Source organism: Octopus bimaculoides, chromosome 11, assembly GCF_001194135.2.
Source record: "Octopus bimaculoides isolate UCB-OBI-ISO-001 chromosome 11, ASM119413v2, whole genome shotgun sequence".
Lineage (NCBI taxonomy): Eukaryota > Metazoa > Mollusca > Cephalopoda > Octopoda > Octopodidae > Octopus > Octopus bimaculoides.
The window spans coordinates 43,254,478-43,270,366 of record NC_068991.1 but is presented as its reverse complement, the minus strand read 5'-3'; the positions used below and the strand labels follow the sequence as shown (position 1 = coordinate 43,270,366).

The 15,889-nt window shown below is 33.3% G+C and overlaps 1 protein-coding gene across 1 annotated transcript in view; it reads left to right on the top strand.

Annotated features, from left to right (window-relative positions):
• LOC106873165 (ataxin-3) overlaps positions 1–14,670 on the top strand; it is a 16,058-nt gene extending 1,388 nt beyond the window's left edge. Inside the window, exons 2-7 of the mRNA XM_052971762.1 lie at positions 1,140–1,304; positions 2,968–3,104; positions 9,014–9,168; positions 11,359–11,643; positions 13,167–13,448; positions 14,364–14,670. Of these exons, the coding sequence (XP_052827722.1) occupies positions 1,140–1,304; positions 2,968–3,104; positions 9,014–9,168; positions 11,359–11,643; positions 13,167–13,448; positions 14,364–14,434 (1,095 nt within the window). The 3' untranslated portion in view covers positions 14,435–14,670. The remainder of the gene's footprint in view (positions 1–1,139; positions 1,305–2,967; positions 3,105–9,013; positions 9,169–11,358; positions 11,644–13,166; positions 13,449–14,363) is intronic.
• The last annotated feature ends 1,219 nt before the right edge of the window (positions 14,671–15,889 follow it).

Below are 15,889 nucleotides of genomic sequence, written 5' to 3'. Positions count from 1 at the left end.
TATATATATATATATATATATGTACACATATATATATAGGAGAAATATCGAGGGTAAGACGTGTAGTGAGTTTAATGGTATGGTCCATGTCACAGGGGTCAGAAGTTAGAGGCTAACTGCTATTTAATAGAGCATTATAAAAGAAATTGGCAGAATTAACTTAAATTGAACCTGTTTGGGGTAATTCAATACATAAGTATATCAATGAAAGAAAAATTGGGTAAAACCTTAGTGTGATGTTATTACTTGTTACTTATTCACAGAAACCTAATCCCAATACCCCTAGCGGGTATACTCCCAGTATAATTGAAATACGATGTAGTCCTCATAGCTTGCGGAAATTTCTTCTGGAAGTGACTTTCTTTACCATAAGATGTAATATCGTGGATTATGATAGCACCTTGAAATGACATTCTTACCATTCCTTACTATTTCTATTATGTTATTTTATTTTATCTTACTTTTTCATTTTAACTTACTTCCCCACATGTTAGTTTCCTAACATTTGGTCTTTCTGATGAAGCCTTGGGGCTCAATCATTGTCCAACCTTTGTCCAAACAGCTGTAAGAGTTTAGTATTTGTACACTCATCTATTCTTATTCATTTATTTTTATTTATATATTTACTTATTTATTTGTTTATTTCATTCATTTCTTTGGATCACTTACACATATGATTGTAATCAATTAATAAATAGATATAATTGAATGTTTACAGGCTGATGTTTGTTGATTGTTTATCCACTCCATTTTCTTATTTGCTCTGTATATATATTTTCACACATGTAAATGTGTGTGTGTATGTGTATATATATATATATATTTATAGATAGATAGATAGATAGACAGATAGATATGGATGTATATTTATAGAACTTTCAGTTAGTTAAAATATGTTTTTGACATATTTCAACTTTTCTAAAGGCAAATTCACTGCAATTATTGTGGAGGAAATATTCTCTCTTATTATAAAAGGGCTTAAGAAGGCTAGGGTTTGTAAGTTACGAATATAAAAAAATTGGAATCATTCTTGTTGTTTTCCTTCTTTACTTAAACCATACAAGATTTTCATAAAATAATTTACAGGTTAAATTCTTTTATCAGCTTTGTATGTATTATTTTTCTGTTTTCTTTTACAGCAACAGGGTTCATTATGTGCCCTTCACTGTCTGAACTCCCTTCTTCAAGGCCAGTATTTCAGCCCTATAGATTTGGCACAAATAGCCAAGAAATTAGATGACCAAGAAAGGGAGCAGATGGCTGAGGGTGGTGAGAACTCACAAGAATATATGCACTTTTTAGAGGTGAGTGAGATGTTAATATACATATACCCATGTTGTTTATTTTTGTGAAAATGATGATGATATGTTTAATGTTCCTGTAGTTGTTCATAGTCTAAAGACTGCTAGGTTATAGACTAAAGTCTAATTAGTTGAAGAAAGAGATGTTTAGTTATTTAGTACTGAATGCCAACCCAGTTTAGTCCATGCAGTACTTCTGTATTGACAAAATAAAATAAAACAACATACTGTTTTGACTTTGCAGAATTTATATTGGAAAAACCTGTAGTGTTATGTATATTTGGGGGCATATACATATAGGTTGGTGATATTTGATTTTTTAATAACAGTGGTTCAGTCAGTAGAAATCTAGACCAGATGTGTTATGATACTTCATTCAATATCTTATTGTTGTGAGTTCAAATTCTACCAAGTTTATTCATGTCTTGCATTCCTTTGCCTACTGAAAATGAGCTTGAAGAAGACTAACTTTGGTTAAGAAAATTGCAGTGACATTTAAAATTTGGTAACATGTTTTGATTTAAAAGGAAGTTGGAACTGAATGTCATTCCAAAGTGTCCAGTGGAAGTTTTGACAGTGGTTTTGGAGATATTCTGGTGGTAATGGTGGTGTTGTGTAGTTCTAACTTAACTCTGAGTAATCAAGATTATGACATGGATAGTTGGCTTAATGACTAGGTATTACCCACAGCTCTATTCTTCTATATACATGCCTTTGTATAGCTGACCACTATACTGCAAATGAAGTTTGCATGTCAGTTGGTTAATCAGCTAGAAATAGCTAATTCTAAGATTTCTATTCTCTCTCTCTTGCTACCTCAGTATGATGATGATATGTTTAATGTTCCTGTAGTTGGTCATAGTTTAAAGACAGCTAGGTTATAGGCTAAAGTCTAATTAGTTGAAGAAAGAGATATTTAGTTATTTAGTATTGTAGCCCAGCTTAAAAATGAATGAATATACTGGATAAAGCAATCCTGAATATAATGCACTAGAAAAATTGGGATGGTCATGGCTGGAATGCCAGTCAAATGATGAGAATCTTGTTGGTTGTAGAGAATGGTGATGAAGTATTAGCTGTTGAGGGGTAGTTAAGTGGTGTGTGTTGGAAGACATCATTTTTCTGCACCCATATTATATTTTGATATACAGTGAATTATTGGTGTCTGAAAGTTTGCCCTTAGATAAACTGAGGCAAGTGATGTATAGCACATCTGGTTTAAGTATGTTCAGTGACATGGAATAGTGTTGGAATGCCTAATATATTGGTCAGTAGTTATTTTTATTAAAAAAATATATAACCTATAGATGCAAGTTGTATCCAGTTTGCTTGGATGTTTCTTAACTTCACAATACATATTAGTTTTGATGTGGTTGGGATTCTTAAAAAATGTGAGTGTGATTTGTTGGTTCATATTTTAAATAGTTAAATTTTCGAATCTATCATTTCTACACTTCTAACATTGATATTCAATGTCCATTGCTATTTACTAAGACGTTTTGCTTTCTATTTGATCTTGAATATCTTATTTAGTAATAAGTGGATAAATCTGATGTTGAAATTCTTTACTTTTTAGCTATGTTTTCTGTGTATATTTTGTTGATAATTGTTGAATGTGTGTGTGTATACACACACACATTTGTACATTTATCCTTTATATTTACAGCAACCGTCTTCAAATATGGATGAACGAGGATATTTCTCAATACAAGTTATAACAAATGCATTAGGAGTATGGAATTTAGATATAATACCTTTTAGTAGTCAACATCCAAAAGCTAAGGAAGCACAAGAAAATCCTCTGTAAGTACATTTCATCACACCAAATATTGTTAGATTATTTTTACTCTACTGTATTCTTTTCACAACCAGAACTGAACAAGTCACTACATTAACAACAGCAACTTCACTGTAATAATTACAATTTGATAGTTTAAAATGAATTTTTCTCTTGGGTCAGATGTAGCAAAATGTTTAAACTCCACTCACTTTTCTTTGAAAATATTTTTGCTTAGTTGAGTTCTTGTTATCTTACAATGTTGCATATGTCATTCACCATGTATTAACATACTTTTCTGTGTTGGATATATTTGCCATACTGCCTATGATCAATAATTTCAGTCTTTAGTTGTCTCTTCTGAGAAGCCCAACATCTTGAGATCTGACCTTAGTCTTTTTTTTTTTACACTGATACTCTCCATCAATACTTGGCACCTTTTCACTAAACACTAGACATGCATTCACATCACTATACTAGCACAGTTATCTCTCCTGCATACTTCAGTTGATTCTTTTTAATATTCGGCCATTTCTTTGCCCACTTGTGCTCTACCTTTTATGCAGATTAACATTATATATTTGTTTGGTTATGAGAAATAAGTACAGAAGTCTGATGATCTGTTGAATTTTACTTTCTACATATGCTTTATCTGGTTTTTCTTTTTCACTAATAGAAAAACTCTTTGTAATCAGCAGAAGCAACAACTTCCAACCCTTTCTTCTCCAGCAAAAATTATTTTTTGCTACTACTAGTTGTTGCATTAATTAAATTACCATTATGACAGTCTTTCAATTATGTCTTGTAAGTCAACTGAAAAATTCATGGGCTTCATTTTATGCATGATCCAAATGCTAGCTACTTCTGTGCATTCTAACACATCTGAAGTCTTGATTTTCTGTGAGCCCAACAAAACTATCCTGCTGCTTATTTTATGTACTCATTGTTTGTATCAACCTATATGTCATGTTTCTTGAATTTCATGATCTAATTTGGTCTTTGCCATGTTGACTCTAAACCAGTGGTTTTTAATCTTTTTGACTTTATGGTACACACGAGATGAAACAGGCATATTATTGGTGCACTTTGCATGGGAATTTAATAGAAAAATTATCTTATAAAATTATAAAAATATAATGCTTACTTTGTAAGACGTGCATATATGGTTGTGTGGTTAATAAGTTGACTTCCTAACCAAGTGGTTTCAGGTTCACTTTCACTGTGCAGCACCTTGAGTAGATGTCTTCTACTATAGCCCCAGGTCAACTGATGCCTTGTGAGTGAATTTGCTAGAGAAAAACTATATGGGAACCCATTGTATATATACATGTGTGTTTGTTTATGTTTGCACTCTACAGGAGTTGCAAGCTGCCAGCAGTGTTGTTTTCAGTGTTGTTTTCACTTGTTTACAAATTTCATGTCTTTTACAAATTTTATGTTTTTGAAGACATATGAAATAAGAGATCCCTTACTAATAAAATAGGTAAAGATTATTGACAAGGAGGCCATATGTCTGTAAAACAATGCCTTGACAATACATTTGTCTAACTTATAACAAATAAATTATTGCTTACTTTGTTTTAAAAATCATATCATGAAAAAAAAAAAAACTAGAAATAGCACCATTTATCAAGACTGTCAAGCATGGATTTTTTTGAACCCTTAAATTTTATTTTAAACGTTTCCCTCTCTTCCAATCTTTCTACTCAAAAGCCTTTGACTTCTTTAAAGAATTTACTTGAATTAGTAATCAAGACATTGAGTTGCTAATAAATGTTAAAAAGGTACTCTTATATCACAATGAAACTTGGTGGAACAAAAAAAAAAAGGCTTGTTCAGTGTCTCCACAGAGAGCTTTTCTTAGAAAGTATACCACCCTTCATAGCTCTAGATTATGCAGAGATGATATCTTGATAATCTCATGCAATATGAATGGCATTGGATAGATTGTACAGGAGTATTCAAGGAGTTTGATTTAAGCATAACTATAGGTAAAAATGTTCTATGGAAAGCTAAACAAGGACATATATTTATTTTCTCAGCCATAATTAGGAATCTTGTAACTGGAACAAGGCAGATATCTTTAACAAGGCTCCTCTTGTTATAACTAAGTACGAGTGGGAAGCTAGTATGTAAGGAAGAAAACACACATACACCATAGATGAATTAGAAGACAATAATCTTGTTTAATCTACCATTTAACATGAATGTAGTCTTTTCTATAGCCAGGAACTTTCTATCTTTTGCAAGACATTTCTCATTAACACACAAATACAACAAGTTCTTCAGTATCAATAATGTTAAAGTCATTTCCTCCTGCTTGGATATCATTGCTTCCCAGATCACCCAGTGCAACCTAAAGCATACAAATAAACAGCCTCACTCTAATAGCCAACTTTCTAACACAGAAGTTCACTTCACAACCACAAGGTTTTGTGTTCAATCCCTCTGTAGCACATTGGTCAAATGATTTCTGCTATATCCTCAGGCTGAATAATGCTTTATGAGTGAAACTTGCTAGGTGGAAACTCTGTCTGTATGTGTGTGTATCTGTGTGCAGATTTACATATTTGTGGTTTTTTCTCCACATGTATAGCATTGACATCACTTCAGCAGTGATGATGTTTATGTAAACAAGATATCCAGCAGTGGTTTGATATGTAATAGTGGGAAATAAAGTACCTTCCTTGAAAATATGTAAGGGTTGGTGTCAGTAAGAGCACAGAGCTGTAGAATACTACCTCAAGTAGTCTCTCTCATCCAACACAGCTCTTTTTCTGTCTCTCTCCATAACAAACCCTCAAATAACACTACTCCAAATAGCATGATTTTTTAATGTAGACTGTGTATATACTGGTCCCAAACCACAAATAACATGGATCTGGTCTCAATTTGCACAGATATATATTGTGAAATATGTGGAATATTGTTTTGTCATATTATATTTCAAAAGTGTTATTGTAGATTCTTTTGTCTTATATATGAATGTGTATGCTAAGTATATATGGATTTAAATGAATTCTCAGTAAGGCCTATATAACACATTGTATCATTGTTTTCATCATTGGTTGAAAATTTGGTACAGCAAATGATATTTCTTGAAAGTATTTACCATATAAAGGGCACATACTTTTGTTAAGGAAGTTGCACTGAAGTGCGGAATCATGGGAGGGAAGGCTTAGTTTTTTTCCTATAGATTCTGGCTAAGGAAGAGATGAAATATCAGTGCAGCTATAACCTACTTTGAGGTTATATGTGTTAAATATTTTTTGGAACTTATGATTACTAGGGATTTGACAATATTGGTTCTAACATTTTAATTAAAGGTAGTGGGGTTATACTGGTTAGTTTTTTTTGTCTGGGTTTTCTAGCATTTGAGTATGCCTTGTGAAAGGATTGTATTTTATTCCATTGTCAAAGCTGTTTCTGCTCAGGGATTCATTATAAAATATAGCAGTACCATTAAAAGTCTCCTCATTTGATATTTTAGTGATTCTTTTACTGATTTATCTTGGCAACATTTTGAGAATGTTAGGCAAACAGTTAGACTTTTTGTAAATAAATTGTATAACCTCATTAGGTATTCTATAGAGGGCTGTGAGTGTCCAAAGTTAGATTCATTGTAATACCTGTAAAAGTCACTACACTAGTGTCAGTACTAACAATTTTTCTTAGGTTAAAACTTCTGAAGGCATTAAATCTTGTTTAAGGCAGTCTAATTAATGTCCATTATACATATATTTGTATTCATACACACACACACACACACACACACACACACACACACACACATATACACACACATGTGTTTGTTTATACACACACACACACACTGATGAAACTTTGATAAAGTTGAAACAATCCTGTCACTGGCTTCCAATTCTATTTGAACTGCGTATACAAAAAAATCTTGCAACATTTAGAAAGTTGGCAATTTCTAAATGGCTCTGATCTGCACATATGGCAACAATGACTGCATGTCTTTTCACTTCTCTTAACATTTTATCTGTCATGGAAGATCTGAAAGAAATAAAAAAAACTTTTATTTTGGTTTGAAGAGTGTAATATACTGATAATTGTCCTCATACTCACTGCACCCTCTGTGTGTGTGAGTGTGTGTGTGTGTGCACGCACACGCACATATATATGTTTGCACACACAGACACATTTATATATATGCAATGTTGACATGAATCTCCTCCACAGCAATAAACCTGTTCCTCCCGTCATCTCTCAGCATCTCACATAAAGCAACCACCGTACCTCTTATCCTCCCTTGCAGATAAACAAGTATACAGATAGAAGGAAAGTATAAAAAAAGAAACATACAATCTGCCCTTCATGTAGAGAGAATCCCCTTTTTGCCAGCAGAAGTACTTGCTTTCTGAACTTTTTTCACTCTACTATGATGTTGGATCAACTAGTTCCATTGTTTATTATGTCACACAAGTAATTGACACAAACAATTACTTCAAGGCATTACTAGCATCTGGAAGAATTTATTTCATGAGTAGTGACTCCGACTGCAAACTACTCTGCATCTTCCAAATAGGAATTCTTCCTTTTCTGTCAGCTTACCTGTGTACCTCACTGTATCTGCTTTGCACCTGTAGTTTACTTTTGATACACAGTATAGAGTTTCAACTTAATCTTTTTCTATACATAGAGCATGGCCTCTTTCCTAATGGTAGCAGAGTCCTGTTTTCTTTTCATGCTAACTAAATTCTTTGCCTTTGCTAGATTTACTTTAGAGCCCTTATGTTTGTAGGCTTTACTTCCATGTTTGGAACTTTTTCTTTAATTCTTTAACAGATTCATCTTTAAGAACCAGGTCATCAGCGTACATGTGATCCCATGTTGTTGTGGCCTGGAGAACTGTTGTAAACAGAAAGAGGCTGAAAACTGAGCTCTGATGGATTCCTACCTAAATTCCTTGCTGAACTCATTGCTAATTTTCAAACCATCTATAAAGATGTCCTCATCATTTCTGTAGATGGCTTTCATAGCTTTCTCAAGCCATTCAACTACATCAAGGTTTCATAGTGATCACCAGAATACATATTGTGGTTTCCTCTGAAAAACCTTTTCCAGGTAGATGAATTATATAAATACACTGGTGCTCTCTTACCTAAGAATTCCTCATTATTGTCTCACTAGGAAGTGGGTACTTGTGATGCTAGGCACAAACCTGAACTGCATCTCATGTAAGCTAATTCTTTTCTTAATCAACTATGTAATGCTTTCTGTTGCTTTCATAACATCAGACATTAATTTGATGCTCCTGTAATTGATTCTTTCTAGAGCATCTCTTTTGCTTGTGTCACGATTAATGATGAAACTTATACACCTGGCATTGGGTATGAGACATCCTTGATTGACTATGAGTGACTAGCAGATATCCTACTTCATCAGATATTTTCAGTATCTCAGCAACTATCTTTGATGGTCCAGTTGCTTTCCATGCCTTTATGTCTCTAATCACCCCCCCCCCCCCCAGCTCTTCAATAATATCTCACCCTATGGATTGAAATGGATATCATTGAATTGGTTCTCTGACCTTGTTGCCATATTACTGCACATTACTACCACATTATATGTAAAACACTCCGGTTTCTTTCATAGACATGAAGCTTCAGATTGGCATGGGAAATTTAACATTCACATGTATCCAAAAAGGCAGTAGCAACATAAATGGTTCCAAGTAGAGATGTGACAGTGAGGACTTTGGTCTGCCATACAGTTACCCATCTTAACATCCATTTCAAATAACAAAAGTATTAAAGTGTTAAAAAGCAGCATTTGCATAAAGATTTTTGTAAGTTGGTCTAACTATACATTAAAAAAGTTATTTATTATTTATTTTATTTTTTTTTCCTTTGAATCTTCATGATGCAAACATCAGACTTTATTTAGTGACATACTGTTTACATTTCAGACAACAAACAGCTTATATATGCAACATGAAGGAACATTGGTTCACTATACGTAAAATTGGTTTCCAATGGTTTAACTTAAACTCTTTACTGAGTGGTCCCGAACTCATATCAGACACATATCTGTCTTTGTTTATCATACAATTACTACAAGAAGGTAATATATATGTGTGTATATATATATAAATATATAAATAAATATATTTCATCAGTGCTGTGATTTTCCCCCCTCCTCTCACTTTCCCACCTACTGTTTCTTTTCCTGTGTTTTTTTTTACTCTCATATCCTCATAAATTTGCCTTTAAATTTATATATTGCAGTGAATTAGATAAATGTTATTTCAGAACCATTTAACTTATGACATCAAGGAGCAATATATTTACATTTTTTCTAGTTTTACACCAACTATTCCAAACTAGAGTTGAATGAGGCAACAAAAGAGCCTCTGTGTGATTAGTTGGCTTGCTACAAACAATAGCCAGTATCCCTCAAATCACACCTTAATGTCTTTAAAAAAAAGGACATTTGATACAATAGCCTTGAATATATTGTATCTGAAAAAATATGGAATGGTCACAGTTGGAATGCTTTTGATCATAGGTTTACTTGATCAGGGCTAACCTGGGATTGAACAACAACTAGAGTTGGTGAAATTACTTTTGATATTCTTGCATATGGATTATTAGAGGAAAGTAATTTTTTCTTACAGTTGGATGGGTTATTTGTCTCTTTGATTTTTTTTAAATTTTGAAGTGAGAATAATACTGATAGTCTTGTCAAGTAGATTGAGACAGAGTAGTGTGCTCTGCTTGAATGGTGCAACACAATGTGGGCACCTATATGAAGTTGCTTGATGAGATAGATATAGTGGCCAAATCTAACTCTGTTGTCTCAAAAAGAAAGAAAAAGGTGGATATTGAAAAATGTGGTTCTAGATAAACTGTGTTTGAATAAAACACAGGACAGTCATGTCTAAATTGCTTTTGATCATAGATCTACTGAATCAATGCTGACTTGGCACTAAACAACAACAAACCAATGTGTTTTGTACTCCTGATGACCATATTGTTAATAATCCAATATCTTAAATTCATATCTGTTGAATATGAAAATGATATTAAGAATTTGTGAATGGATAGAAACAAGATAGAAACAATTTGAATGGTTCTAGAAAAATTCTTTTTCGGTTTTTGCAAATAATTGGTATGAAATTTTAGCCTCAAAGCTCACAAGCTCAGATACTGTCACAGATACTGTATTTCATTTAACCTTTTACACAAAGTAGATTTATTCCATTCAAACGTTACAAAGTGCATAAATATTATAACTACATGGTTAACCACTTGTAAACATTATTGGAACTAGACTTCTAACCTTTTTTTAATTTGCTACCTCTCCCTCTCCAGATTTACATAAAACATACACCAAAATAACTGAAAACTCAATGTATCTCTCCACTCTCTCTGGGCCCAAACTTTGTACTAGGCTGCCAGTATCTGATAAATTGTAACTATTTTATACCAAAATAACTTGGGTGTACTTTACATCAATCTACTGCAGTCACCTTCCACCTTCCTGCTATATGCAGAGCAGTCACAAGACCAAATACTGCATGACAATATATGTAATATAGTCCTAAATGGAAGAGAGACAAGACATACAGTTTGTTACTGGTCTCCCCAGGAAGACATTACTGGGTTACTCAACTGTGGCAGCAACAGCTCTCCCACTATACATTAAAGTGGGTTTGGTATCAATACTAGCAAAAGTTTTAACTGGAAAAAAGGAAATATATTTTTATTGTTTACTTGTTTCAGTCATTAGACTATAGCCTTGCTAGGGCACTGCCTTGAAGAATTTTTAGTCAAATAAATTGATTCTAGTACATTTTTTTAAAGCCTGGTACTTATTCTATCAGTATCTTTTACCAAACCACTAGGTTATGGGGACATAAATACACCAACACCAGCTGTCAAGCAGTGGTGGGGGACAAACACATGCACACACACACACACACGCACACACACACACACACACACATGATGGACTACTTTCAGTTTCTGTCTACCAAAATCTACTCACAAGGCTTTGGTCGGCCCGAGGTGCCATGCGATGGGACTGAACTTGGAGCCATGTGGTTAAGAAGCAAGCTTCTTACCACACAGCCATGCCTATAACTACAAACTGCAGCATTTTGTTATAATTAGGTAATTCTTTTAGAACCATTCGGTACATGTAGAGAAAAATAGAAATAAATGTATTTCTTTTAATCTGTCTCACTTCTCTCCTCTCTTTCTCTCTTCCTCTCCAAGCAACAATAGTATTTTCATATTATTCTACTCACAGGTTATTCAATATTTATTATCATTGGTAACTTGCCACCTAGTGATGCTGACCAACTTTTAAAAATTCATCCTGCTGTACAGCCAGTGAAACCTACCTTAGAAAGTGCAGCATCTTTAACTGCATCCAACAGTGAAGACCAGATGGACCCCAGTTTACAGCAAGTTATTGAGACTACTCGGGAATATGCTGAAAAGGATGATCCTTCATTGCAGAGAGCATTAGCAATGAGTTTGAAAGATAAGGAAGAAGCACTTTTACAAACTGCTCTTGAACTTAGTATGCAAGGTAAATTTTCATGTTTTGTTTTTTTTTATTGTTTGATGCGTTAATTGCTATATTTGATATAGAAAAAACTTTTAGAATGTTTATTCTTCTCTTGTACAATTTATGTTTGTTTTGATCTTGAAATTCCTGAATGAGATGCCAAGATACTGTTTTTGACATGTCCCTAACTTTAGTATCATTCTAGAACGTCAGTTTACTCTCTTCTTCAGTAGCCTTTGGGAGGAAGACCTGAATTCAGCATTTCAAGACACACAAAAACACTCATCTATCATTCACCAAGTTTGCTGAATGCTGTGAAAAGTTTTTTTCTCCTCCTCCTCTATTGTACTCAATTGCAGTTTATTGGAGAGGTGATTCTTTTTAAACTTGTGGAAACCTAAACCACACTCTCTGTACATTAATAAGGCCGTTAGCAACCTGATGACTTTCTTAGCCCAGTACTATTCTTGCTGACACCTGTGTTACACTGTAAAATTTTCACCTGTATTCAGTGATAGTGTTTGCATATTTTTACAAATGAATGCCCTCCCTATCATAAATTACTTGCAGAATGGACTGAATATATTTTTTACACTACTTAATACAAGAGAACCAGTCTTGCTTTTTAACCCATAAGAATTATATTTCAAAAGTGGTTACTGTCATAAACTGGTCGACTTCACTGTGTGTCTCCCACATAAGTAAAAATACTAAAGTCTGCAGAACTGGTGGGTGGTCTGTGCTGGCAAAATCACAAGGTGTGGGGCATGGTTTTTGATAAGTTTGTATTCTGTGGGGAGAAGAAGAATCTAATGTTTCAGGACTGGCCCTTTTATCATGTTTTCTCTCTCAGATGAAGGGTCAGTCTCAAAATGTCATTATCATCTTCCCAAGACATGATCTTATCCAAACAAACAATTTTATTATGTAGCTATTGGAAAATCTCCTTTCACAGTACCATGAGTTAATTTGTTCAAGCCATTTTCATAAGTGTAGCAAAAGAAAAAGTGATATAAATAATTCAGGCAAATAAAAGTTAGCTAAAGTAGTTTATCACCTCAGCTCCTAATTTTCTATTTCTATTGAAATGTTTTGTTTGTATATATGATATTTTTAAAGTGATATAAATCAAGATCTTTCATCAAAATTTCATTTTAATTTATGTTCCAAACACCAGTTGTTTCTCTAATTTCTTCATTATTTTCAAAGTTAATTGAAATTAAGGCAGTGTATATCAATGGAAATATGGTAACAAAAGGGTTTTAAAAATGGGGAATAAGTAAAATATGCATTTGTTTTATGTCCATTTTCCCATACCAGCATATGTTAAACAAATATATAACAGCTGGATATTAATCCTTACTGGTTTTTCAAGTAAGCGATCTATAATTTTACACGTCTTGAAAGTGCAAAGCGAGTGGATATTGACAGAAGTAATAGCAACAGCACAGTTTGTAGCTTGCAACGTTTATAGAACACAAATGTAAACACACACATGGACATACATGCTTTTGAAATTTAATATTTTTTTTTAATGATTTCAGGTGATAAGGCAGAAGATAATTGTCTTGGAACTGAAGATACTACTCCTGATTTGGAAGTACATCAGACTTGGGGTACGCCCCAGTCTCTTCCCAGTCAACAATCTCAAACACAAAAGCCTTCAAAACAGCCGATATCCATTGATGAATTGCGCCAAAAACGACTCACCTACTTAAGCAAAACAAATTGTTTACAGAATAATGCAGCCGATTCTTCTTCTGTTACTAATATGGAAAATGAATCTGAATCTGTTAAAGAAAATGGGGAAAATGGAGAAAATGGGGGTAAGTATATCACACATTCAATTAATAGCTAATTTAACTTGAGAAAGGAAGTCTGACAGTTGATTTACTTTTCATAGCCTTGTGAGTGGATTTGATAGATGGAAACTGAAAGAAGTTGATTGTGTGTGTGTGTGAGAGAGAGAGAGAGAGAGAGAGAGAGAGAGAGAGACTGTATGTATGTGTATTTATCACACAACCATTGTAAATGAGCATCATTGTCTTGCAAATGGTGTCACTTGTTTCTATTCTTCCATGAAAATATATCTGGCCATGGGGAAAATATTACCTTACTTGGAAACAGGTGAAGGTTAGCGACAGGAGGGGCATCAAATCATAAAAAAATCTGCCTCAGTGAATTCCATCTGACCTATGTAAGCATGGAAAAGTGGATGTTAAAGCAATGATGATAATGACAAATAAGAGTTTCTTATAAATGGGTGATTTATTCATGCTTTTTCAAAGGAATTATTGAAAGTTAGTGCAACAGTTACAAACAGATTATGAATCAGTTCCTGAACTCATCTTACTGGGAGTTTACCCATAACACAATAGCATTCACTTATAAATTGTATGTCACTGCCTTATAAAGCCAGTGTTGAGCTCCAATTCAGCAAACTTAACAAATAAAGGATGATTTTACAAATTTAGATGTTTGCATATTATTGAATTGATAATTTTTTACAACTGGATGCCCCTTGTATCAATAATCTCAGTTTTAAAATTTGGAGTGGAACTTATGTCACCTAGATTGACTGAGGAAAGTGGAACTATATATGTTTCACTTGATCTTAGATTTCTGTATTGTTACTCTTAATAGCATGAAGTTAGTCAGTTAACTCTTTAAAAAGTATTATGTCTCTTCATGCTTGCACCAGCTGCAAATATTTTATGTGTGTTTCTGATTTTATCTTACAGAAGAATTGAGTGAAGAAGAGATGCTTCAGAAAGCAATTTATATGTCTATGAAAGCAGCAGCACCAATGTGAAGCTACTGTGGATGAAGAACTAGGACAGTCAACTCTGTTGTGATATTAGTAACAGAAAGTGCTAATTGTACACTACACCTCTCTTTCCTTCATTTCTCTCTCTCTTACAGAGTTATGCAGAAAGCTGTATCACAGTTGGTTGTATTTTCTGTAAACTGACTCTAATGCTATGGGAGCAATGCCTATTTATTGATGCAATTTGTACTTTTGCAATATAAATATTTTTTTACCTTTCACCTTCTTGTATGTTGTACTAGCAGTCATTTCATTAATTAAAATAACCATCAGCTTAATTATTAAGACCGAGTAAGATAGATACTTGGCTTATTTGATCATCTGTACACTCTCCTACAAATATTGTCCTTGTATTTAGTCAAAAGGGTTCATTATTAATGTTACATATAGGAGAAATACATCTCAACTGGTTTCTGGTGTCAATCTTTTTTTTTAATTTTTGCTTTTTCATTCAGTCCCTCCTCTTCTTGTTCCCATTTTATCTTAACCAAAAGCATTCTTTAGAAATTAACAAGCTTCAAGGAATCTTATTTGAGAATATAACTTTGTTTTTATATAGAGTATAGTATTGTTTGTTTTTTCTGTTGAATTCTTTTTGGACAAATTTTTGAGATTTTAAAAATACTAAACCACTACTTTAATGAACATTTATAAGGATAAAAGTAGTTTTCAGACTTAGTTGTAGAAAGAATGTAGGGCTTCATGTTAATTTTTGGATATACGAGATGCTTTACACTTTAGTTATTTAGTAATTGGTACTATGATTAACAACTTTTAAGTATTTGAATTTGAGGGCTTTTGCTTTGAGAATGTTATAGATGACAAATATTTAATACTTGATAATAGCTTGGATTTAAATACTTTCCACTACCTTTGCTGGCAATACTGGTGCAGCTGTAAATAGTTTCCAGTCTTTAATATTAGAGATTGATTGGAACCTAAAAACTTTTGTAAGAAAAAAGAATGTCACCTGCTAGTGAGCTAACTGCTATTCCAAGCCCTTCTCACTCTTGTGACATAAAATTGCTTATTTCCATTACACTGTTGAATGCAATATATCAGTCTGTTCTTGCATTATCGTTGGTCTGTTGAAGTAGGATGTGATGTGGAGAAAAGGCATATCTCTTTGTTAGTATATAATAATTTGTCAGAATATTTTTTGCCACTAATTACCATATTCCCCCTCATAACCTGCTACATAGGAAATTTTCTTACTTCCTCTCCTGATTTACTGTGAGCATTGTGGTAAATCAATTTCAGAAGGGTCAAGACAAAAATAGAAATTTCATAAAAGAGGGGTAAAAGCTATAAGAAAGGCGAATGTTGTGAGGCTATAGATGGAAGTGGCATTTTCATGATTTACTCATGTGAAAGAAATGTAAAGTACTGAATATTTAAAACAAGGAAGAAAAGCTTAACTACCAAGACACTCCTTTATAG